The sequence below is a fragment of the Parambassis ranga genome, chromosome 17 (genome assembly GCF_900634625.1).
Source record: "Parambassis ranga chromosome 17, fParRan2.1, whole genome shotgun sequence".
Lineage (NCBI taxonomy): Eukaryota > Metazoa > Chordata > Actinopteri > Ambassidae > Parambassis > Parambassis ranga.
In genome coordinates this window covers 21,639,590-21,666,544 of record NC_041037.1, presented here as the reverse complement: position 1 = coordinate 21,666,544, position 26,955 = coordinate 21,639,590, and the positions used below count along the sequence as shown (strand labels likewise).

Genomic DNA, 26,955 nt, shown 5'->3' with positions numbered 1-26,955 from the left:
GAGATCCTTAGGGGAACCAGAGGGCTTCATATGACCAACAGTGCTCTTTAACAGAGGCAGACCAACAGGCTCAAATATGTCTAGGACAGCAGCACCTCTGACCTGATAAAAGCCAGATTCTAAAGGAATGTGTTTTTCTCCTGAGTGCCCATGTTATGGTCATCCCTAGATCGGACTCACAACCTATGAGATTTAAGGAATTGGAGCTTTACCTTGTTAGGGAATAAACACTAATAGTCTATTCGCTGTATGACCCAGGGTCTGCAGGGGGATAGTAGATGCCCCTGTGGGCAGGCAGGCAGGAACGCCCATGTGGTATATCAATGTGTGAATTCCATGTCCAGTTGTTGTTGCGTTGTTCGTTGTTGCTGTGTGGTTGTTTGTTCTTGTTGGTTGTCCTGTTCTTGTGTTGTTCTTCACTGTAAACCCGAACAGTACTACCAACTCATAACTATTGCATGCAAAGTAAGTCAAAGTGGGCTAATTAGTTCACCTGACACTGAAACATTAAGTATTCGAACGAATAATTTCATTTTGATTTCACATGGCTTAGTAAGTGTAAGTGAACACTGTCACTTAACTTCAAACGTCTAAGTTAACAGTTGTACGTGCGAGGACGTGACGTCTGACGTCACTATACCCAACCGATCAGGGCACGTACCCAGAAAATTCAAGATGGCTGGATCGTAGCGGTGGATGCAAAGAAACGAACAAAGGAGGAACAACAATAATATTCAGCGAAAAACCTGCACAACGGAACAACAGAACGCGGATTTTATCGCCGTGCTGTTGTAAAATTGTGTTATTATCTTTGTTTTGTGTTCTGGGACGCCGACTTCAGGATTTGAAAGTTTCGCGCGCGAACCGGTGAGTAACGTTACAAAAGTTTAGCAAAAGTTCACTAACTTGTATACAGTTATCTTTTGTTAAACGCTGTTTAACGATATTTATGTTTAAACTAAAGCTTAATTAGTGATTATCATCAGTGTTGCTGCTCCTCCCAGGTCGGTAACATTACTTACGACACACACGAGGAAAGAGCCGTTCTTTGACTTGAGAAATATTCAAATATTGTTGAAATGTTTTAATATAAACAGTTGCTGCATATGTAAAAGTTTACGTTTTATTCGGCATCAAAAAATCACATTATGTTGAGAACGGTCGTCTAACGCAGTTGCCCTCGCCAGTAAGGAATTGACAAAATAATATATAACAACAAATAACATATACAATAATATACGTTACACCTTAAGCATCATTAAATTGTGCTCTCTGTTATGTTTAGTGCCATAGAGCGGTTGGATATGAGAAGTTTGTAATTGTGACCAACCAACAGTATTGGTGAGTAAAGTATGTATTTAAAAAATTTGATTATGACGTTCATCATGATTTGGAAATAAATTTGTTCATTCTTTCCCTGCAGGATTTGTGGGACCTCTTCCGCCCCAGTTCAAGGAAAACATGGCTGAAACAATGTACAGCTTCAAGCCATATCCACATGACAAAGAAGTGGGTATGGCTGCTGAAGCTCTAGCAGCTCATCCATGCCTCAGAGAACATGGAAGTAAAAATGGATGGTATGGATGGAAGGTGGCCTTGAAGTTCAAGATGGGGAATTATCGCTCTAAGTTGGCCAGATCTGGTTGTGTGGAGGTCTCTGTCAATGCAGGCAAGAGGAGCCGTACCAACCCTGAAAATGATCATCCTCATTCCAAAATCAAAAGAGCGAGAAGAGCTGAGGTGAATTACCTGCCCAACTTTCCCTGGGGAGAGAATGAGGCAACTTTGGAGGAAATGAGAGTACAAATTGTACAAGAGACTGAAAAGATTGAGAGAGACCAGATGCTAATAGAAGCTCATGCACACAACCTTTGCTCTTCACCGCCAACAAATTGTTCAAGGAAGTCCACAGGTGAGGGAATTCCTGGAGTACTGGCCAGCATTGCGAAGGCAGTCACAGGTAAATATATAGTATGTTAAGTTAATAAAAGCAATTGATATTTAACATTTCATGTAGAAAATATTTGACAACTCCACATTGTTCTTACACCTAAATATTTATACGTGTACAGGTGTTTGCAGAATTCCATCGAATTACAAACGTACATCTACGCAACCAGTTTTACAGTGAACTTGACTGATACACACCAAAGCTAGTTTCGCTGTATCGACAGAAGTCCTCAAGGACAGGAAAGGGAGCAGAGGCACTGCGAGAGATGCTCAGAATTTATGACTTGGAGGTAAGTTTATGTTTGACTTTAACACGGGGACATTGTTGATCATATAATGTGTTGTCATTACAGATCACAAATATTTTTGATAGTAGTCGATTATCCTGCTGAATCATATATATAACTATTTTTAACATTGAAACACTGAAGCATTCCACTGCCTTACCAAGATATTTCTATAATTTGTCTTTTTTCTCAATCTAGGAAGAACGTGATATCAACAGCCGACGCACTCTGGCTCTTCGTGCACTTCCAGTGTATCTCCGGGAGGATGACACTGAATTCTACAAAACCTGGAATGTAAGTATTCACTTTCACTTCACTCTTGCACACACAGACTGATCTCTCTGTTCTTGGCATGACTCTAGCTCATGTTGCTCTCTCCAGTACTCCTTAGGTTTTGTTGTTTGTTTAGTTGGTGTGAACTTGTTAACTACAAACAAGGATTGTGTGGCATCCTTCTGGATTTGTTGTTTTAATTGGTTTTCCTGTGTTTTGCAGGGTGAGGATGACATGGAGACAACTGACATACAGCTAGGGCTCTTCTCTGTGGTCCCTGACTCGACTGGTTCCATCATCCCTGATAACATATCCATTGTGATAGAGGATGAAGTTGTTATGAGCGAGATTCCCAGGTTGGCTGATGCATTTGTGGTGCTGCTTGGTTTAATCTATGCATTACACATGGATTATCCAAAGAAAATCACTCATACATTCACATTCATCCAGAAAGTGCTGATGTGCTTGGATGATAACAAACCTTTGAAACCATGCCTACTCTCCCTGACAAATGATTTGTTAAAAGAATAGAAAAGGTGAGAAATGCACACCTGCTGAGTGCAGGCATTCATGTCAGCAACATGCCAGGCTATGGCTGACAGCCATGTTCTGTTGTTCATTCTTAGATGTGTCTGATATTATAGACCAGTCCATTTAAATGTTGAAAGCACTTTTGCATATGCTGTTTAGAATGAGAGGTTCATTTTTTGTTTATTATGTTGTACTGCCTCCTCATTGATCAGTATGCCCTCATTGTTAATGGCAATTCAGTTATTTATTTATATTATAGTTTAATTCTGTTATTTGGTATGTTTTTCCTCTTTTGCATAAAAATTAGATGTTCATGCTGCTACTATGGGAACATTTGTTCATTCCCAATTATTTGAAATTGAAAACATACAAATGTTTACAATATTTCAGTTTTAGTAAGCCTGATATTTCAAAAAAAAATAAAATATAAGAGTTGGTAATACCTTTTTAAAAGGTTTTAAGGTGCTGTTTTATACCTTAATAAATTTTTGGAATTTTGACAGAAACACTTTAGTCAAGAACCTTTTATTGCATGGATGATGTTTCTCTTGCACAATCATACATATATGGTTACAGTTCTACAGTTACATATACACAACTTTATCTGCACAATTTGCAGTTATTTTTTGGCATGCCTTTGGGGGGCAGAACCCCTTTTTAGCTGGACCCCTGGTCTATAGCAGCTATTTTGGTTTTGAGCATTACAAACATGTACGTTTTAAGTTTGCAAGTGGTAAATATTTTGAGTTCATTAAGGTATAATATTTTGAGTAGATACTATTGATATAATACATTGTGTACAGTAGATTTTTTCAAGTCCATATAATTTATTTTTATAAGTGTCATTAAATTAAATCATTAAAGTGTGAAGAAGACATAAATATTAAGTTAAGTGAATTAATAAAATGATATTGAACTCAGAATATAGATTAAGTTAACTGCACACATATTCTAAGTATTGTGTAACTCAAAAATTTTAGCAGAGTAACTCAAAAGTTTTTATGTAATCAGTTACATCAAAAATTTTGAGTTTACTGAACTTGTTCGGGTTTACAGTGTTGTTTGGTTCTTTGTGTGCAACAACCCAGAGCTCTGCGACTCAGAATTTGCCTCATTGTTTAATAAATCATAATTTTGAGACCAGAATTTATCCGCTCCTTCCTTACAAACTAATTCAGGGGTGATCAGAAGGAAACAAGGGGATTTTCACCCCGACAGGAGAGAGATGCCAGTTGTTTCCAGGAGATTCAACATTTCAGTTAACAGTGAGACATGGAAAACTATTGCACCCTTACACGGCTCAACAAAGCTGAGACGGCCATGGACCGACATACTGTAGAGGAGTTTCAGAAAAAAGAATCCTCGCTGTACCCTTGCATTCAAGAGCCAAAACATCAAAACATCCACATAGCCGTAAAATCAATAGTCCATATCTAAACATTACAGCAGTCTGCACAATCCCCTCCTGCAATTCAAGGTATATTTTCAAAAGGACATGTAAGCCAGAAGAGAACACTGCAGTCACAATTGCAGTGCTACAAAAAGGGACAATCACCCACAAGACAAATGAATGGAAATTCAGGCCAGCAATGAGAACCAGAAGAGGGAGAATTGCTAAAGCTCTCCATAAAGGTGTTGGCATTTTTTTTTACAGTAAACTTAAAACAACCCCAGTCGCTGGGCTAAAGGCAGGAAACATGACCCGCAGCCTGAACAAAAATGTGCTTAAAAGTATACATTATGAGGCTGGAAAAAGGGAAAGACTTCATGAGGATGTTTTTATGGAGATGTATCTCACCCAGTCTCTCGTGAAGGAATGTGATTTTAAGTATCACAAGGTGCCTGGATATATACAGCATTACCAGATTGATCCATTTGGAGTACATATGTACACAGAGACTGGAGTAAGCATCCTCATGCAGCACCTTAGAACAGGAAAACATGTGGCTGTATATCTAGATGCTACAGGGAATGTGGTATCCAAGGTCCCTAATCAAAGTAAAAGACTGCTGTACTATGCCCTGACCCTTCCAGGTTGTGGTCAAAATGCACCCCCCCCCTCCCAGTCTGTGAAATGCTGACCAATGAACACTCCATCCCAACCATCACTTTCTGGCTAATGCAGTTCCTCACAATACACAACCCTAAAAGTAAAACAGGTCCAAACAGACCACAGTTGGGCACTAATACAGAGTGTGCTGTTGTCGTTCAATGGGGAGAGCATCGACAGCTATTTAAACAGAGCGTTTTCGATCTGTTCTAAAGGGAAGGCAGACAGCCAAACGCAAAAGCAGTTGTGTCCAGAAACATCTTGAGACATTGACATCATCACACGAATCTCTTCAAAACTTGCGAAGAGATATGACATAAGAGATTCTCAAGGCATCAGGTGTCATAATAAATGATTATATTGGGCACTTCCTACAAACTATGTTGTAATACCTGTTATTGTCATTATCTTACATTTTTCAGATTCCAGGGAAAGCTTCTGTTCCTTCTGTGGAAATGAAGACTTGCCAAAAACAGCTGAAGATGCTATTTGGGTAGGAATTATTCCTTTATTGTTAATTGTCAAATGCCAGTCCAAGTGGTGGATAATTTATACTCACTGGACATGGCCAACATTCCAATATAATGTTAAACAAACAGAATTCTTTCCTACTTTCAGTTAGTTGTCTTTGTTGTTATCCCCTTATAGATCCAGTGTGACGTGGAAGGTTGATGGTTGAGTTATTAACAGTCTGACACACACAGACACCAATATTTCAGACTATAAGATAAAAAATAGAGCCAGTATTACCATGCATTGCTTTAACATTATGTATTATGTATTGCAATACATGGTAATACTGGCTCTATTGAGCAAAACAGGCAATATAAATTCCCCCAAATCAGGCAACACCAATGGGTGTAGTATAACAGTGATGGTGTTCTGGACCTGTGATGACGATTCGGTGGTCCAACATTGTATATTATATTATATCATAGTATATATTATAAAGAAGATATGCAATATTTCTGTAGCATTATTCAAGAATTTCCTTCGGGATTAATAAAGTTTTATCTTATCTTTTATCTTATTATTTCGGTATTGCACTTATTGCACTTATCCTCCGGAGGATCCTCCACCGTTGGTAAATGGGACGGTCTGGCCTTCAAAGCACTTCCTGATTGTGGCGCGACGTCATAAATTTTGCCCCGGGAAAAACAAAAGCAGCGACAGCGACACAACACGGACTACACAACAAATGGGACAACAGTGTGGATTTAGACATTTGGAATTTTTTAATATATTTATTTGTTGTTGGAGGAAGAGGAGAGGCGGCTCCAGCGGCAGCAAAACCGGTGACGGCTCATTTTCTTCAGGCTGGGAGAGCGCAGTGGGGAGGTGACGGTAAGCTGCTGTTTAACCATATTATTGATCATAATTAATATACCGGTTACTGAGCAAACGCTAGATATATAACCAGTAGATAGACAAATATGATTAAATGTAATTTATATTTGATTCAATTGTTAGACTTGATACAGGGTCTGTATTAAACCACTGCTTTAATGTGTCATTAAGCATCAGGTCTGTCACTGCACCAGAGAATTACTGCTGGGTGGAGGAGAGTGGGGCTCCCTGCAGGACCAGCTGTCTGTCCTGGAGGAGGTGTACTGACCATCATCACCTCTGGAGGGTGAGGATACATATTTTATAGCTTTTCATATTTTAAGCTGTTTTGGAAGCCGCTCTGTGGAAGTTATTATTTTTATTTTTGCCCTTTTTAAAAACATCTTTAGTAACATGGCAGCCGCCGATCGTCAGCTCTGCAAACCCTGATGGACGATGTGGTGGACAGAGGAGACAGGCACCCCCCTCCCCCAGATGATGTCCCACTCACAGCCAGAGGACTCCAAGGTCTTCACCGTGGCATCATCCAGTCCAGCAGCACCAAGGACTCCTGCTCAGCCAAACATTTATATATATGTTCTTTGTGAATAGTATTTTGATCTTTATAAATAATAAACTGTACATTTTCATAATGCCCACTGGTAAATAGTTAGAAATGTTCTGTGTCTTTGTAAATATTGTACATAACAGAACAATAAATGATTTACTGTGGCCACTGAGAAGTTGTTCAAAAGTTTACTTCAATTATAAATAGGTAATGAAACACATGATGTAACAAGGTGAGAAGAGTTTAAGAACACAGAGACAAGAACGATTTAATATACAATTTAATAAGTAACATTTAAATAACAGAACATAAAATCACTGCTGTCCACCATCCTCTGTATGAGCTGAGGTCTGTCCGCTCTTTCTCTGCTCTCCCTCTCTCTCTCTCTCTCTCTCTCTCTCTCTCTCCCTCCCTCCCTCCCTCTCTCTCTCTCCCTCTCTCTCTCCCTCCCTCTCTCTCCTCCCTCCCTCTCTCTCCCTCCCTCTCCAGCCTCATCTCCTCCGTTATCAGTTGTCAGGTTTCTTCTGTTTCCCTCTGCTCCTCCTTCAACAAAATGCCAACAGGCAGAATGACCGTTTGATATAATAACGATAATATTGCTCCTCACGTGAACTATACTTTATACTATACTACAGTAAACAACAAGAAACAACATTCAATCAAAGCGTTTAGTTTACAGCGCCTCATATCAACAGGACGTCATGTTTGTAAATATAAAACTCATTTTTTAATGCCACTATCACTACTAGCATTTTAAAACTCTCCAACTACTGCTCTTTACTTACATTTAAATGTGAATTCGGCACTCCTGCCGCTGCCGCTCGCTTGGTCCGTCGTTGTACTATTGGACAAAAAGTAGGCCCGCAAAGCATTGTGGGATATTTAAGGCCACGAAGGATGGTAGCGATGCGTCCTCCAAATTCAGGCAAAAGGAGGACGCATTTGGAGGACGCATTTGAAGGACCCTTCGACTTTTGGCGAATTGGGACAGCCTTCGCGCAGCTTTGTGACGTAAGCGGCCTTAAAATGCGCACTCCGAAGGATGCAGACCCTGAATTGGGACACAGCTTCTGTGTCTTGTGTGAATTATTGAACCCGGAAGTTCGAATCTGTCAATCTGTGGCTGTGTCCCATTTCAGGGTCTGCATCCTTCGGAGGACGCAGCCTACGCGGTCTCAGGAGGCCGCGTCCTCCTGAGGATCCTCCGGAGGATCCTCCACCGTTGGTAAATGGGACGGTCTGGCCTTCAAAGCACTTCCTGATTGTGGCGCGACGTCATAAATTTTGCCCCGGGAAAAACAAAAGCAGCGACAGCGACACAACACGGACTAGACAACAAACGGGACAACAGTGTGGATTTAGACATTTGGAATATTTTAATATATTTATTTGTTGTTGGAGGAAGAGGAGAGGCGGCTCCAGCAGCAGCAAAACCTGTGACGGCTCATTTTCTTCAGGCTGGGAGAGCGCAGTGGGGAGGTGACGGTAAGCTGCTGTTTAACCATATTATTGATCATAATTAATATACCGGTTACTGAGCAAACGCTAGATATATAACCAGTAGATAGACAAATATGATTAAATGTAATTTATATTTGATTCAATTGTAAGACTTGATACAGGGTCTGTTTGTAATTTTAATACTTTAAATAAATAGCTAAATGTGTACGAACCCTGCAAATAACCCTGAAACCACTGCTTTAATGTGTCATTAAGCATCAGGTCTGTCACTGCACCAGAGAATTACTGCTGGGTGGAGGAGAGTGGGGCTCCCTGCAGGACCAGCTGTCTGTCCTGGAGGAGGTGTACTGACCATCATCACCTTTGGAGGGTGAGGATACATATTTTATAGCTTTTCATATTTTAAGCTGCTTTGGAAGCCGCTCTGTTGAAGTTATTATTTTTATTTTTGCCCTTTTTAAAAACATCTTTAGTAACATTGCAGCCGCCGATCGTCAGCTCTGCAAACCCTGATGGACGATGTGGTGGACAGAGGAGACAGACACCCCCCTCCCCCAGATGATGTCCCACTCACAGCCAGAGGACTCCAAGGTCTTCATCGTGGCATCATCCAGTCCAGCAGCACCAAGGACTCCTGCTCAGCCAAACATTTATATATATGTTCTTTGTGAATAGTATTTTCTGCTGATTTTTATAAATAATAAACTGTACATTTTCATAATGCCCACTGGTAAATAGTTAGAAATGTTCAGACTGTGTCTTTGTAAATATTGTACATAACACAACACACACACAATAAATGATTTACTGTGGTCACTGAGAAGTTGTTCAAAAGTTTACTTAAATTATAAATAGGTGATGAAACACATAATGTAACAAGGTTAGAAGAGTTTAAGAACACAGAGACACGAACAATTTAATATCATCCTTTAATTTAATAAGTAACATTTAAATAACACAGAACATAAAATCACTGCTGTCCACCATCCTCTCAATGAGCTGAGGTCTGTCCGCTCTTTCTCTGCTCTCTCTCTCTCTCTCTCCCTCTCTCTCTCTATCTCTCTCTCCCTCTCTCTCTCTCTCTCTCTCCTCTCTCTCTCTCCCTCTCTCTCTCCCTCCCTCTCCAGCCTCATCTCCTCCGTTATCAATTGTCAGGTTTCTTCTGTTTCTCTCTGCTCCTCCTTCAACAAAATGACAACAGGCAGAATGACCGTTTGATATAATAACGATAATATTGCTCCTCACGTGAACTATACTTTATACTATACTACAGTAAACAGTCCAGAAACATTCAATCAAAGCGTTTACTTCACAGCGCCTCGTATCAACAGGACGTCATGTTTGTAAATATAAAACTCATTTTTTTAATGCCACTGTCACTACTAGCATTTTAAAACTCTCGAACTACTGCTCTTTACTTACATTTAAATGTGAATTCGGCACTCCTGCCGGTGCCGCTGCCGCTCGCTTGGTCCGTCATCGTACTATTGGACAAAAAGTAGGTCCGCAAAGCATTGTGGGATATTTAAGGCCACGAAGGATGGTAGCGATGCGTCCTCCAAATTCAGGCAAAAGGAGGACGCATTTGGAGGACGCATTTGAAGGACCCTTCGACTTTTGGCGAATTGGGACAGCCTTCGCGCAGCTTTGTGACGTAAGCGGCCTTAAAATGCGCACTCCGAAGGATGCAGACCCTGAATTGGGACACAGCCTGTTTCTAACTTTACTGAACCCCTCCACGTCTGCGGTACAAGGATCCGCAGCTGAAAGCAGTGACATCACCGTCCCACTCAGCTGCACATACAGCAGCTGCTGCTCTCTTCCTTCTCAGGCTTCTTCTTAATATTAATTGTAATCATGTCGGCTACGATCGGACATTAACTTAAACAAAGCCACACACGCGCACATTGTGTGACGTCGTGTCCTCTTCTGCGCATGCGGGTCACTTCAGGGCCGCAGTCCGTTCACACAGGAGAGTGAAAGCAGTCTATAAAGCATATTATTTTGTAAACGCCAAAAAATCAGATTTTGGGCATTAAGACCGGCAGTCCACAAAAATACCCTGGGTCAGAACTAAGAACAGGGTGTGGCCGTGCTCGAGTGGGACCAACGACACGCTGTACAAGATTAAAAGAGTTAATGATATTTAAAAAGTCTTTGGCCAGTAGTTTACACACAGACACAGTCCTCACTGAGACACTGAGACACACAGACAGACAGTGAAGAGTTCAACTAATCAACACGAACATAAACATCAGCCACATTCAGACCGGCAGGTGTTGGAGGTTTGATGAATCAGCCGCTGACCTGGCTTTACTGACGGAGCCTTCTCAGAATACCCCCCCCCCCCAATGGCCCGAATACGCCGTCGTACTAACATGTCTCTGCTCCTCCACAGTCAGACCCACAGAGAGATGTATTCATTTACATTAGATGGAAATATAAATATGGAGACAGAGTAAACACTGCTTACACCAACACAAATGCTAACGCTACCCGGTAGCCGTGCTACATGAAAGGGTCGCACTGTTGATGCGCAGATTGATGATTTTTGTCACATTCAAACATGAATTCGGGGTTTTCCTAAATCTCCACTTTTGCTGGAGTTTTCAGAGGAGAAACTGTTTATGCAACTGAAGGCAGAAAGGAAGCAACAGTCTTGGTGTTTACAGATACCCTGTATGTGGAAACCAAACCATGTGACTCCAAGTAGGTCCCACTGCTGTGAAATCAGCCTGTGCAGTTAGGACCAGTGGTGGAGGAAGAACTGAAGCTGCCTCATCAGGAGCACGCCCAGGCGTTGTAGGGAGGTCATACAGACAGGTGGAGGCGCTTCATCTGCTCCTCTGATCAATGAGAGGGAGAGAGAAAACAAAGGAAGCACACAAGTATGACTCGGGGTCATGATGCCTGCTCACCTGAACAGGTTTACTGACTATAACTCACATCAGGATGGAGCAGGAAGCAGCAGGAACAACAACCTTTTCTAACAGCTTTATTGATCATCACCAAGTCGAGCAGCTTCCACCTGGACCTCACAACACAACATGAACATGGTGACATTTCTCAGCACAGCTCAGACACCACAAACACCGACACAGCTTTGTGTTCCTGTGGCTGAGTGCTGACGCCTCCTCTCAGGCTGTTCTTCTGTCCACACTGTAAACCAGCATGATGCAGGAGCACCCTGCACTCACAGCAGGAGAACATCTGCAGAGCTTCACTCATGAACATGACAGAGTCCAGCGGAGAACAAACCTGAGTGTCTGTTCAGAGAAAGCAGTGGACATGTTGTTGTTGTTGTTGATAGTTGTGTCTCTGCTGTGTGTTTCTCCTGCATCGTCCATGCTGACAGCACAACAAACAGCCTTCACACGTCAGTTCAACAAAGACAGCAGCTGAGCGTCTGCAGGTTTTCTCCACACACAACTTTCCATTTCATCCATTACAACCAACACAACAGCGCCCCCTGCTGACAGAGTCTGTGCTGCACAGCCTGACAGCAACTGAACTGCTTCCAAGTCACAATGAGTTCAAAGAAGGAGCTTTTTAAAGTGGTGCTTCTGGTCTGTCAAATAACAGCACATTCTGTGTGTTACTTCCTGTTTCAGACTGAACAGTGATGCTGAAGCCCTGAAGGATCCGAGTCTCACAGACTGTTTCCCTCCACAGATGTTCCTCCGCCGTGCTCTCCATGGGCCTTCATGTGTATCTCTAAGTTTCTGTGCAGTATGTCTAACCAGCACATTGTGAACACAAAGCAGGTTCACTCTGCCTTTCTCACTGTGTTCTAACCTTCTTCACTTACTGTAGAGACTGTAGCTGCTGAAAACTAAGCCGTACACAAAACAAACATCCAAAACATGGCAGCAGGTCGTGGTCGTGGCAATAAACAACAATGATAGAATTTAATTAGAAACTATTTACATTTTATAAACAAGCTGTTTAGACATCCAATAATCAATAGTTATGTTATTTTTGTTCTCATATGTAATCAATAACTCTGTTTTCCCTGAATGTGCACTAATATAACCAGAAACACAGGAGGAGGCAGCACAGCAGCAGACATGTTGCTTCAAGTGAAAACTACCCAGAATTCAGTGCAGTGTGGGTCTGAGAGCTCTGGAGGACCTGGTGTGAACAGAAACAGGACCGAGGCCCCAACACAGCTGAGCTGGACCAGAAGGAGAAGCCGGTCCTCTTTGTAGTGAACTCACAGTGTGAACACAAAGAGAACTGAGTCCTGATTCTGTTGCTCCTGTTGTGGGTTTTAACAGGACCCAAACACAGACATAAGAAGTTCAACAGAAGCTGAGCTTCATTCAAAAGCCGGGATCTAAATCCAAAACCCAAGCACAACGATACAAAATACCAAGTCCAGATCTAGACCAAAATCTACAGGAAGACAGAAGAGGAAAACTGACCGACAAAGGTAATCCAGCGGGAGGACGGGAGGACAAAGGAGCATGGAGGACGACACGATGGGAAGACACAGGTAAGGCAGCAGCACAGGGTAGGACAACAGACCAACGACCAGAACAAAGGGGAGCACAGGACTCAAACAGACCAGGGAGACAAGACACAGGTGAACACAATCAGGGAGGAGCCGGTCATCACAGGAGGCGGAAAACAAGAGGAAGTAAATTGACAGAGGAGACACAGGGAGGACAGGACTGTCAAAATAAAACAGGAGGCACGATACATCAACACATGAGGGAGGTCAGGGCAGGAAGGAAAACAATACAAAGAACCAGGATGTAGAACTAAACAGAGAACTGGCAAAAATAAAAAAAAGACCGAGTACAAGATGAACAGCTGCACTTAAAGAGTGCTGGGTCGGTTCTTTTAACAGGGACCTGGTGTGAAAACAAAGACAGGGGGCGCCTCAGCTCGGCCTCCTTCATGCACGTCTGCTAACAGACCACACAGATATGTTTCCTGACTCGTCAAGTTCCCCTTTACTGTCTCAGATGTTTTACAGTGTCAATAATGACTGTAGCTCCATTCAGTTCTTTTCATAGAGGAGTGTCTGCAGAGCGCCCTCTAGATGAACTGCAGACACTTTCATCAGAGCAGCAGGGACAGGAAGTGGACAGGCTCTCTGCAGGACGGCCCGGCTGCTGCTTCTCCCTGTGTGATCATCAGGACACACTCCGTCCTCTTCATGGCCTCCACCTGCAGAGAGAATGAGTGTGGAGGTGAGTGTTGACAGAGACTCCCTCCATCAGCAGCATCATCCAGTATGAAGTCCTGTCTCCCTCTTCTTCTCCTCTCTCTCTCTCCTTCATCCTCTCTGTCCTGTCTCCCTCTTCTTCTCCTCTCTCTCCTTCATCCTCTCTGTCCTGTCTCCCTCTTCTTCTCCTCTCTCTCTCTCCTTCATCCTCTCTGTCCTGTCTCCCTCTTCTCCTCCTCTCTCTCTCCTTCATCTGGAGAAGGACTCAACTGGGTGTCTCCAGAGAGAGCAGGGCAGCTCTGCAGCTTGTGATTTCAACACTATCATTAAGTAAATTAATACTAATAATGAATCATCATAACATGATTGATGAGTGTATTTGTGTGGTTGTATGTACACAGATCTAGTGATGGTTTTTGAGGCTTTGTTGAAGCTTCGACACCTGATTCAATAAAAAGGTTCATTACTGGAGGCTTCAATGACACAGTGCTCAAGGAGGACATCTAGTGGTGAATCAAGTGAAGCGGCGTGTTACTGGTTCATGGACTGGTTGGGATTTGAATCTCGTCTCGTTCCACTGCACTACCTGGTGAATGGTTTCAGGCTGACACAATAAAATACATTAAAGTTTCAGGTTCACTGCACACAGTTGGTACAAAGTTACATTTGAAGTGGAAACATAATAATCAGGGCTGATCAAACATCATGATTAATATTAAAATGTTTAATAATGTGATGATTCAAACGTCATCTAAGTAATATAATTCACTCATATCTAATAAAAGTATCATGTAGCTGATATATTTCTAACTGATTGATCTATCACTATATATTGATATATCTACATTAATCATATCCCTGAACACACCCGGTCCCACCAAGCGATTCACAACCCGATCCAATCACATGACTCTATACCATTCGAAGCACTCACCTGCTTCAAACGTCACTGAAGTGGTTCAAACGTCACTAGTCACGTGACCGAAGCAAGCCTCGGCACAGTGGTTCGAGACAATCGCTTCATGAGCTGCCGCGCATGTGTCGGAGCCTCGGTGTCAGAGGACCGTCCTTACACAGATCTATACTGTGGTGTCGGCGTGCTGACTGTGTTCTGATGAAGAACGGGGTTAAATAAGTTCCACTTCCTTCCTCGCCCTTTAGAGCAGGGGGGGTGGGCAATTAGTGTTTTGCGAGGGCCACATGGACTTCCATAAGAAAAGCAAAGGGCCACATTTTTCATAAATAACAATATAAATCAGAGACCACTGGCACAGTATCTACCTCTATACATATGCTCCTGTTACAGTTTCATCACTGTAAGAATCTGTTGCTGTCATTTACTGGTCCCTCCTCTGTCCTCTCTGTGTGTGTCCATGTCTGCTCTGAGTGTGTGCTGGTTGTATGTTGAAACACACACAGTGCAGAGCAGCACAGATGATGTGAAGATATTTTTACAGAAGAAACCCATTAGAGTTAATTAGAGTTCTGACAGTCGGGCAGGATCTGAGCTTTTTAAGAGCAGATGACGATGAAATGTGTCGGCTGCAGCTCCGCAGTAACATCTGAATGCACCGTGGAGCTTCTGTGTGTGTTAACGTACATTTCAGCATAGTCAGCATTTTTAAAGTGTACACAGCGACTGTGTCTCTGCAGAGAGTAGATGGGATGACGCAGCGTGGAAGAGACAAGGAGTGTGCACGGTCCGCATTGAAGATGCAAGCGGGCCGGGTGTGGCCCACGGGCCGCGCTTTGCCCGGGTCTGCTTTAGAGTGTATAGTGTAGATGATGCATGTATGTGAATGTATGTCTCCCTTTATGTTGTGGGCACATCTACCTTCACATGCCTTTATATGTCTATTGACACATGTATGAGTGTGTACATACGAACATGTGTTTTTATATTATTTGCTTTTTTCTTCCATGTATTTTTGGACCTTTTCTCCTCCTGTTTCTCTTTGTTACATAATACACTACGTACCACTTACAGCCTTTGAATAAATAACTGCAATCAATCAAACCTGGTAGGAGTGAGTCTCTGCGGCAGTCGTACAGCATCCCGAGGCGGAAAGGCTGGCCGAGCGCCGGCATCACCATGGCCCCCCCACCGCCCATCCCTCAGTGTGAATATTCAAACAACACAACACCCACTGATGTCCTGAAATGAAGTGAAGGTGTTCAGTTAGGCAGCCGTCATGTAACATCATGACATGACAAGATGCTGTCTGCTCAGCTTCATCACACACACTAATGCTTATTATATTACTCATGTTATGAGGACAGTAGATGATAAACATGATGCTTGTACAGCATTAGAAAATTAGAAAATGTTTCTTTACTTACCAGAGACAGAGAAAACCAGCGCACAGCAGTGACTCAGACACACACACTGCAGTATCCTCCTCTCCCCTTATATTGGCATGGCCACTCCCTTATTGATCCACCTCAGGACCCCAGGCTGCCCAAAAGTGCCTGCATAACTACAACCCTGTTTACTCACATCTATCTGACCATAACAATAAATGTAGAGATATCCCACATCATCACTGATCACAATAATATTATTAACACACAGGGTTCACAATAAAACATAACGCTATTAAAAGCAGCTGCTCTCAGCCAAAGTACTGAGACCAAGTGAGTCTTAAACAACGATTTGAAAGTGGACAGGCTGTTGGCAGACCGCACAGCTAGGGGCAGCGTGTTCCAGAGAGGGGGAGCTGCCGCTGAGAAGGCTTGGTCCCCTTTAGAGCTCTGATTTGATCTGGGAACCTCCAGGACCCTCAGGTTGGCTGAGCGGAGGTCTCTGGAGGCCCTGTGCAGTCTGACAAGGTCTGAGAGGTACTAACCCGTTGAGACATTTAAAAACAAATAAAAGAATCTTAAAATCAATCCCGTGCCTCCAGCACTCCGCATCAGGCCCAGAGTGGCTATTTAGGAGATTCAGGAGGATTCCCGATTTTGGAGTTTGGAATTCCTCTCAAAGTTTGGTGGTGATGGAGGGCAGGAAGAGGCCAGGTGTAGCCGGAAAGGCCAAATGTGCCAAATTAACAGATGTGTCTGTCAGAGGACAGACCGCAGCTGCAGCCAGTAAACAGAGATATGGAAGTCATTTGTTATTGCCAGTGTATACAGCAACATTCAATATGTCAGCTTAGCTTAGTGGTTTATCATGTAGAGCTCAATGCACACCATTAATCACAAATATCCAGTTTCAAGTACAGTAGGGACAGGTAGAGAGGATAACAGAATGAACATCGATATGTCACAAACACAGATGTGATGGATACCAACAGACCTGAACTAATAACAAGGAAATTTAAAAAGACCTAGCTGCTGTTTCGTTTGTTCAGATTCTTCCTCCATGGAAAAAGTGGCCCACTCCAGCCCTGAGTGTAACCATGACGATGCTTCGTCCAATAAAGAAGCAGCACGACAGTGACACACAGGAAGTTAGACTCAGATAATGAGAGGAGGCAACACGGGGTCAGAGAGAATCCAGACTGTAAAGAGGGATAGAGTCCAGCAGAGACAACAGTGAAGGCCAGACCCCTGATGACCGAGGACTGCAGGGCCCTGAGTAGTCCTGCAGGGGGAGCAGATCAGTCCGGCCTGGACTCTTTACCATCTGCTGCCCCCTTCTGTCTCAAAAAGGAAACAGCTATGAGACAAAATTAATCTGTCAGATGTCGCCGCCCTGCAGGCAGTAAACATGTACTGCTGTCTCTGTCTGAGGACTCCAGCATGACGGGTCCAGGACAGACACACACTGACACACAACACACACACAACTTTAACAAACTGTTCAAGTGTGTGACGCCTCACTCACTCTTTATGTTCCAAAACATTCTCATGATAAATGAAGGACATGATGTCCTAATCAATTGATTGGGTAACGTATTGCGTCACTTCCTGTTTCGACACTGTCCTGTTTGTTCACTTGGTGTGCGCTGTTGGTGCTACGGACTTTCTGCATTAGACATATCGTGTTTGCTTTTATTGTGGTAATACACAAGCACCGTAGTGTTAGAGTTAAGTGCACCAGTTTCTGGGTTCCCTTCTCGTTTACCACTGTAGCGAAGCTTACCCTAACTTAGCGGTTAGCATTAGCGCTTAGCATGGCTTCTTCCACTCGCTCTGCATCTCCCTCTCCTGCTCACTGCACGGTGTGTGACATGTTCAGCTGCTCCTCTGCCTCCTTTAGTGAGCGTGAGGTGTGCACAAAGTGTAGCTTATTCACAGTCTTGGAGGCGAGGCTAAGCGAGTTAGAGGGTCGGCTCCGCATGTTAGATAATAGACCTGTAGCCACAGCAGCAGTTAGCCTGTGCGGACCAGCCTGCCTTAGCTGATGTTATCCGCCCCCCAGCAACCGGAGAGGTTGGGTGGCGGTTCGAAGGAAGCGTAGCCCGAAGCAAAGGCCCGTGGTTCACCACCAGCCGCTTGACATATCGAACCGTTTTTCCCCACTCGGCGACACACCCGCTGAGAAGCCGACCCTGGTTATTGGCGACTCTGTTTTGCGGCATGTAAAGCCGACACCAGCGGCTATAGTTAAGTGCATCCCGGGGGCCAGAGCGGGCGACATAGAGGGTAGCCTGAAGCTGCTGGCGAGAGATAAGCATAAATACAGTAGGATTATAATTCACGTCGGTGTTAATGACACCCGGCTTCGCCAGTCAGAGGTCACTAAAGTTAATATTGAGTCGGTGTGTAATTTAGCTAAAACCATGTCGGACTCCGTAGCGTTCTCTGGTCCCCTCCCGAATCTGACCAGTGATGACATGTTTAGCCGCATGTCCTCGCTCCGTCGCTGGCTGTCATGGTGGTGTCCAGAAAACAACGTGGCCTTTATAGATAACTGGGAAACTTTCTGACGGAAACCTGGCCTTATTAGGAGAGACGGCATCCATCCCACCCAGGGTGGTGCAGCTCTGATTTCTAGCAACATAGCCAAGTTTATTAGACCAACCTGACAACCCAGGGTCGAGGCCAGGAGGCAGAGTCGCTGTCCTACACACCTCTCTGCTGCTTCTGGAGGACTGCCGCCCTCAGTTAGAAACACATTAAACACAAATACACATAGAAACACTAAGCTTAATAATGTTGTTGAAGTGGTGACGGTCACACGTCCTCCCACAGTTCATCAAGCACACAAGTTAAGATATATTAATAATAATAACCTCATAAAAATACACACTAACACACACAAACACATAGAACAAGGTAACAGAACACTCAGGTGTGGATTGTTTAACATAGGATCCCTACACTCTAAGTCGCTCTTAGTTAATGATCTAATTATTGATCATCACACTGATATACTTTGTCTCACTGAGGCCTGGTTACAGGGTGAAGAATATGTTGCTTTAAATGAATCAACTCCGTCCTGTCATACTAACTGTCATGTTCCTAGAGTTACAGGTCGCGGAGGAGGAGTGGCAGCAATCTACCGCTGTCATGTTTGTATCATGTTTGCTCCTCTCTCTCTCTCTCTCTCTCCTTCATCCTCTCTCTCTCTCTCTCCTCTCTCTCTCTCTCCTCTCTCTCTCTCCTTCATCCTCTCTGACTAGCAGCAGGACTGGTTCCTCCTTAAGTTGACGGGTCCTGCTCAAGGTTTCTTCCTCTTAAAGGGAGTTTTCCTTGCCACAGTGCTCTTAGAGGGGTTCCTGTGAAGCGCTTTGAGACAATTTCTGATTGTAATATGCGTTATATAAATAAACTGAATTGAATTGTCACTGCAGGAATCAGTCATTCTACACCATGTGTTGATGATGAAACACTGGATGGAAGTGACTGGATCTCTTGCGTCGCATGCACCTGAAGTCCTGTACATACTAATTTGCTTTTTGCTTATTTTTAGTACCTATCTATCATCAGAACAGAACTCATCAATGTACAAGAACACATCAAAGAGTCAAATTCAATTTTATTTTATTTATATGGTGCATTTTACAATCAGAAACTGCCTCGAAACAAAGGTCACATGATCACTGTGATGACATGAATACAGGAGAACACACACGAATGAAAGATCATGATGAAAACAATGATCACAAACTTCAATGATTCAAAGATACTGACAGCATGAAGTAATCAATAATAAAACATACCTGATCAATCAGAATATAAAGGATGAACTGTGTGCTCATTATAGAAACAATCTTTGGAGTACATGAAGAAGGATGACCTTTGACCTCTTCTGTTAAATCAGCAGCACAGGACTCAGCTTCAGTCCATGGACACTCTGCCTACTGAGGAGAAGCAGAATCCAAAGATTCCTGATGATGTAAGAGCTTCTCTCTTCTCTCTACTCTGGCCATGTACTCTGCTTTTTGTCTCATGCTGATCAGAGACTGGACTCGCTGCTTCCAGCCTGCTTTGGCCTCAGATTTCTCTCCTTCAATCAGCATGTCAATATATTCAGGAGTGGAGAGAGGGTTTGGTTTCAGTGCGATCTCTTTGAGTCTGTTCAGACATTCGGCAGAAGTCTCCATCAGTCTGACCACCTCAGCTTGTACATCATCATATTCAGCCTTCAGCCTGTCAATCACTCCCTGAACAGTTAGCTTCTCTCCTTTAGCTTTCTTGTACTTTTCTTCCAGTTCTTTCTTTGTTACCTTTTCAGTCACTTCTTTGTACACCCACCTGTACTTCTGATTAAAATGTACACTCCAGATACATTTTTTTTTACACTGAGTACAGTGTCCATCTGATCCCATTGCCCAACAATTTCTTTTATCTAAATCATTTGGTATGTAACAAGGGTAGTGACAGGTCACATGACACTGCTGACAGTTGGTGATGTATTTTCCACTACCAGAGATATCTTCTTGAAAAGGTTTCTCGACTCTTACTTCAAACTCAAAGTTCTCATTTCTGCTGATCTCTGCTTCGTGCTCTTTAAGTTTCTCACTTGTCTCTTTTAACTCCTCCAGCTTGGCTAACCCGACTTTAACCTGCAGCTGCAGATTCTCCACTGAGACCTCGAGCTTCCGTCTCTCTCTGAGGACCTGCTGTGTCAGGGTCAAGCTTTTAGTTTCAATCTTAGACAGAGCAGCAAAGAACTTCTTCATGCTGCTGGTCCCCATGTCCCAAAACATCTTATCAAAGCTTCCACCATCATCATCATCATCATCATCACCACCACCTGTGCTCTTAGCTTCAGATGGGTTGTTGTGTGCAAACAGTGCTGAATTGTTGAATTTGAAGTGGACTGGTAGTCCAGCTTTTGTTTTAGGACAGGGGACACCTGACTCTGTGATGGCCTCTAGGACTGGTGGACGCTGACCGTCTGCAAACGTCACCAGAACTCTGATGTTCTCTGCCACATCTTTGCCAAAGATTGAGAGCACAGAGTCAAACACGTATTTCTGTGATGGTGTGAGTCGTGCTAAAGAGGCCTGAACCACAAAACACACAGCATCAATCTCACTGACACCACATGGATCAGAGAAGAGGTTTCTGAGCTGCTCTGTGATCTCCCTGTCTCTGTCTATGCCTCTGGTGTCTCCAAAGCCTGGAGTGTCAATGATGGTCAGAGAGAAGGGCTCTGTGAACCCGTCCTGGTGGTTGATCTGGTACACGGTGACCTCAGAGGTCTGGCTGTGAGCCTGTGATGTGGACTGACCCTCATCAACCAACTTAAACCGACATGAATCATCCCATTTAACACCTAGAATGTAATTGATCATCCCATTAATGAGAGTTGACTTCCCAGCACCAGTGGCTCCCAGAACCATTATGGTGCGGTTATGTTTGTGAGGCTCCGTTCCAAAACTGAAACGTTTGCAGCCCTTTATTTTGATCTTTTCCTCTATAAGTGGAATTTTATAAATATCTGGAGGTCCTTTCTGCAGCAGTTTGCTTTGTTTGGGACCACCAGAACCTTTGAAAAACTTTTTGACAGCCTGCATTTTCTGCACCTCCTTTTTTTGTGCAGTCTGTGTCTTCTGGGTCTCTGTTCTTAGATTCAAATCTATAAGATATGGAAACACCATCATTACAATCACATAGATTAATGCTAGTAGTGATAACTTTATATTAATATTCACACAGATAATGTACATCAGGCTCCTCAGAGTGTTTAACCACAGGTCAGGTGCTTCTGGTCAATGTGCAGTAATACGACTGTTAACTGTGATCTTTACTCACAGTTTGGGTAATAAAACATTAACAGAGTACAGGGTTAAAGATCAACTTTCACCCTAACACCACATACTTACAGACAGTTACGTAATTAGAATACAAAATATGAGTAACTGTATTCTGTTACAGTTACACTCTAAAGAGATGGTAATCAGAATACAGTTACATTGTTCTAATCAGCGGATTACACAACGGTCTGCTGGATGAAACAAGTCATGTAAAAAAATCATCTTCTTACAACAAAGATCTTGTTTACCGCAGATGTCTGACTCCTGACGGTAAATAGCCATTGGAGTGAGAGCTCTTATCATCAATACAACATCTTTGATCAAAGCTAAAGTTTTTGGTTCATGTCGGCAAACTGGACAGAAAGCTGCAGCTGCAGGGGACAGAGAGGACAGATTCTGGGGATGAAGCGCTGCGTCCTCAGTCATGATGCCGGTATACTGTAAGTGTCACTTGAATAAATGAACTAGTTAGCTGTTTCCTGCTAGCTAACTCCGTCCAAAACAGAGGCTGATGAACATTTAAGTAGGAACATGTAAGGATGGTCCTCTGACACCCGAGGCTTCGACACATGCGCGGTAGCTCATAAAGCAATTGTTTCGAACCACTGTGCCGAGGCTTGCTTCGGTCACGTGACTAGTGACGTTTGAACCACTTCAGTGACGTTTGAAGCAGCTGAGTGCTTCGAACCATGTGATTGGTTTGGTTTGTCATGTGAATCACCAATGAACCCCAAAACAGACTTTTCTATGCATTTCAAGTATTCTTAACACAACATATGTGATTATAATTATTAATTTATATTATCAGTAATTATCCATGTCAAATCCCATAGCAGTGCAACTGAAATGTGATATTATTTCTAGGTCCGTCATAGTCACACTTACAGTGAAACGTAAGTGCCTGCTTTAGGAAAAATCATGTGACTTACGTCATATGAAACACTTCACTCCTTTACACAGGATCGAAACCCTGTCACTAGGTTTGTGTTACTTACTGCAATTAAACATCTAAACAATATATTAGTATAATGGTAATAACATCTTTCTTTAATAGATGTACTGTATTGTGTTAGCTTGAAACCAGTGAAACCTGTAGTGGAACGAGACTGTGCATGGGCAGTCAAATCCCAAAGATCCATGAACCAATAACACACACCGCAGTTCACTTTATTCACCACTAGATGTCCTACTCGAGCTACTGTGTCAATGAAGCCTCGAGTAATGAACCTTTTTCTTGAATCAGGTGTCGAGGCTTCAACAAAGCCTCGAAAACCCATCACTGGGAACATGTGGCTGCAGTTAGCTGGTTTTATACATGGTAAAATGAGTCTGTTTCATGGACGACTATTTTTTTGTGTAAAATGATTTTGGGTTACATTGTTTAAAAAATATATAATTCTGACATTACGTTATGTTTCTCTAGAATAACTAATAACACTGAATGCAATCTGGACATTTTCTATTGAATGTTTTATAGCATCCTCTGTAGTCAGCAGGGACTGATCGCTGCACTGTCACTTAAAATGCAATTCAATGTAATCCAAGTATTCAGAATACATTACTCAGACTGAGTAATGTAACGGAATACATGACAAATTACGTTTTAAGGCATGTAATCTGTATTCTGTAACTGAATACTTTTTAAAAGTATTCTTCCCAACACTGCATACCACCTTGGGCCTGACTTCAAGCATTCAATGTTTGGAATGTATATAAAATGTGTTGAAGCCACAGCACTTGTCTTTTGCATCATATTAATGAACACATGATGAAGTGAAAGGCTGTTTCATAACATTGACAGTCCGTATAACAGTGTCAGATTTAACAATGAAGCTGATGAAGTTCAACAAACCTCTGTCGGCCGTTCACAGTGCTGCTTTACGGTTGAAGAGCTGCTGTGATTTCTGAATGCTGCTCAGGATTAACATGTCCAAAATCTCTGAAATAAAAAGAACACAGCTAAAGTTAAAGTTACAGCTTTTCTCATGAAGCCCTGTAATATTAAACATGTTTTAATAAATACAATTCAATTTTTCACTCTTCTAATTGTAATGTTGGAATTTTGTCATTTTCTGTTCAAAATGAAGAAAAGAAGCAGAAATTCCTTCAAGGATCTTGGTCTTGACAAACACAAAAAAGGCAACAGGACATTTATTACCAGGCTTGGCTGAGCTAGTTTCCTCAATATGACAGGATACATGCAGGATAACATAGGACTCTAACAACCAGGCAGTGGAAGGGTTCTAGACAGGGCAACCATTGTATCATTATAATTAAAAGCATTTTTAGTAGTGGTAACAGCCAGTTTTACTGTCTGAGTTCAACAGTCCACACACTGAAAGTAAAGTATGTGAAGATTCTCTCTTTGTATTTACTGCAGTAATCATTGATAAGGTGAAACACTTACCTCGTTGATCGATCACATCAAATGTCTGTGGGTCCACAGAGGAACACTTTGAAGTGAGTTTCCAAAGCTGATGTTTCTGGTGTGAAAAAACAGCAAAAAGGAAGGCTGGTGATGGACCACAGCAACCTAACAGTCACTTTGTATTATTACTAATTACAGACTTTACTTACATTTGTTTTGTTAGTTAATACAATATATAAAGCTTCTGATGGATCGTGATGGAAATCCACTATTTAGTCAAATTTAGTTTCAACTGGAACTTAAAGTGTGAACTGTAACACGTTGATATAGAATGCAACCTTAAAAACTTTTAGATGAAATATAAACATGCAGGTAAGACTGCTGCTAATTTTAACTGCAACTAAAAAGAGTACGGTCAGAATGTACAGCAACTTACCGCTCAGAAGGGAAGGACACGCTCTGCCTCTGCAGTCGGCTGCTGCTGGCTTTATACTCAACACATGCACACACACATGAATGTGGCTTCGGGTTCTTTTGATGACTCATGTAATTATCTTATCTTTTATGCCCTGTGTAACCACAGTCATCTTGAAAGTGAAAGCAACAACACAGCACATCCATACTTTAATACCTGAACACGTTTATGGTGCATTTGCACAATGTGACATAGAAGCTTGAAAATCTCCCACACACAGGCCAAATCTGACATCTACATTACACCACTAATGACTGTGTTCATACACTCATGTAGAAGCTATATAAAACATCCAAGTCTTGGGTAGTTTACTCCTGATCAAAACCTTAGGACCAAAAAAGGGTATTCAAATTCTGCTCTAGTGGATTGAACCCAGGGTGTAATAGAGCTTCAAAATGCAAAAAGAACGAGCAAGACACACTCAAAATGTAGTTGGGAATTTATTTAATTGAAACTTATGAATATCGACCGATACCGATATTGAGCCAATATTTACTAAACACTAAATCAGGGGTGTCAAAACTACGGCCAACTGCGGCCCGCGGTCGGATTTTCTATCTTAAAATGTGTTATTTTTGGCCCGCCAGCCAAACAAAGTAAATCATACAAAATCAACAGGCAATTCTTGTTTTTGTTTTTAACCTATTGTTTAACGTTTGCATGATTCTCCGTGCAGAACATTATCACTCTCTGTCTGCATCATGGTGCGTCACGCGGTGCTGCAGGGCTTGGTTGTTGGTTCCAGCTACGCAGAGGGCTCCGAAGGTGCACAACACCGGTTCAGCACTTCGACACAATTCACTACGAGACTAAACATGCTTCTGCATACAACCTGCTATCAGAGAGTGTCTGTACTGTACAAATGAAGTTCTCCAAAACTACGGAGCCCCTCTGTGACATGGTCAAAAAGAAATAAATTGTGGCCACGAATTATGTATAATGTGCGCACGAAATATTGTTATTATTAGTTGTAGTATAGTAGTCCTATTAGAATTCATGGACGGGGTGCATGGGAGCGGGCTGCCCGGCCAGAGAGCAACAATGAGCGTCCCTCTCTGGGGAATGTGCCGGAGTACTGGAGGGCTCCAGGAGTGCAGGGGAGTGGAGCGGAGCGTCCCTCTCCCTGTCCATCGTGTCCCGCGCCGGGTTTTACTGGTGCATCTGGGTCATAGTTTTGTCGACAATGGAATCGCGGCTAGGGATAATATAGCGAGGCTCAAGGTGCTCAAGTAAGCATTTGAACCCGACATTACTCACCACAGCCAGGGGCTGGTCATTTTCTGTTATAGCTAACGCCCTTTTGCTGTCCCGCGCGAGTTTGTCACGCTTTTGAAATGTTTCGCCCAGCGTTGGAAGGAGGGAGAGGATATTTGTTTTTTCGCCTCGGTGATCTTCTTAAACTCTTCATATTGTTGTTTGTGGTGCTGCTTCAAATGTGCGATGAGGTTGGTCGAATTAAACTTGTGATGGAGTGTGAAGCATCACCTACTTTTATCAGAGCGTTGATATGGGAGATTTTAGATGCCTTCCGATAAAATCCGATATTTGTTTTGTGGCTGATATCGGACCGATATCCGATATCAATATCGGATCAGGACAGCCCTATCATGATCTGCGGAGCTTCTTCCTTCAATGGAATAATGGACCTTCAGGTTGTGTGGGGGCATCAAACAGTAGCTGGCAATGTGGAGATGTTGCAGAGGGCGTCCCTCTTGACTGAGGGCCCTTGTCTGTGTGGTGGTGACTGGGTCTTTCAACAGGACAACACCACAGCTCACAATGCTCGCTTGACAAAGGACTCCTTCCAGGAGAATAACGCCTCCATTAAACCATCTTGGAGGATGGATGACATCAGTCCCAGACTGTGGATGCCCTTTGTTACACCGCCTTCACCACACAGAGCAATGTTCCCTCAGCCTCCTGGAAACACACAAGCATGTCTTAAACAACAATAGCAGGGTTACCCACTACTGAATTCTGTTTTTAACTTTTAAATGCTATGATCATTTCGATCAGCTGCTCAACAGCCTATTGAAGCTCTACTTACGACCTGGTTTTTATGCAGAATTCGAATATTTATAATTTCTACTTTGATTGCTGCAAGGCAATCAAACCCTTGTTCTTCAATTTCGTTCTTCTTTTATTCTTCTGTACTTTCAGCCATTCAACTATCAAAATGTTCATCTCACAGAGGACATTCCAGGTCAACTTCAAGTTTTTTTCAAAAAATTATAATTTTTCAAATATTAAGCCATTTCTGCGTTATTTTTAATATGGGAGTCTAAGGAGGAGCCTTCAAAACCACCTTCACCTTTGACATGTAACTAGTTCCACATGCTTTCA

The 26,955-nt window shown here is 42.7% G+C and overlaps 2 protein-coding genes and 1 long non-coding RNA gene across 3 annotated transcripts in view; 1 reads left to right on the top strand and 2 right to left on the bottom strand.

The window, feature by feature from the left end:
* LOC114449775 (neoverrucotoxin subunit alpha-like) overlaps positions 1 to 18,654 on the bottom strand; it is a 39,114-nt gene extending 20,460 nt beyond the window's left edge. The window contains exons 1-3 of the mRNA XM_028427609.1: positions 18,586 to 18,654; positions 15,960 to 16,096; positions 15,638 to 15,774 (exon numbers count right to left, since the gene is read on the bottom strand). Of these exons, the coding sequence (XP_028283410.1) occupies positions 15,638 to 15,731 (94 nt within the window). The 5' untranslated portion in view covers positions 15,732 to 15,774; positions 15,960 to 16,096; positions 18,586 to 18,654. The remainder of the gene's footprint in view (positions 1 to 15,637; positions 15,775 to 15,959; positions 16,097 to 18,585) is intronic.
* Positions 675 to 3,331, top strand: LOC114449611 (uncharacterized). Its single transcript, XR_003672006.1, has 6 exons — positions 675 to 867; positions 1,286 to 1,341; positions 1,424 to 1,960; positions 2,073 to 2,240; positions 2,436 to 2,531; positions 2,733 to 3,331. It is a non-coding gene; the product is annotated as an uncharacterized LOC114449611 (long non-coding RNA).
* An 876-nt stretch (positions 18,655 to 19,530) lies between the features above and the next one.
* On the bottom strand, positions 19,531 to 24,659 carry LOC114449585 (uncharacterized). Its single transcript, XM_028427385.1, has 4 exons — positions 24,574 to 24,659; positions 24,177 to 24,252; positions 23,622 to 23,708; positions 19,531 to 21,591 (listed from the first exon to the last, which is right to left on the bottom strand). The coding sequence occupies exon 4, from the start codon at positions 21,527 to 21,529 to the stop codon at positions 19,865 to 19,867; it is 1,665 nt and encodes a 554-aa protein (XP_028283186.1). The 5' UTR covers positions 21,530 to 21,591; positions 23,622 to 23,708; positions 24,177 to 24,252; positions 24,574 to 24,659; the 3' UTR covers positions 19,531 to 19,864.
* Between the last annotated feature and the right edge of the window lie 2,296 nt (positions 24,660 to 26,955).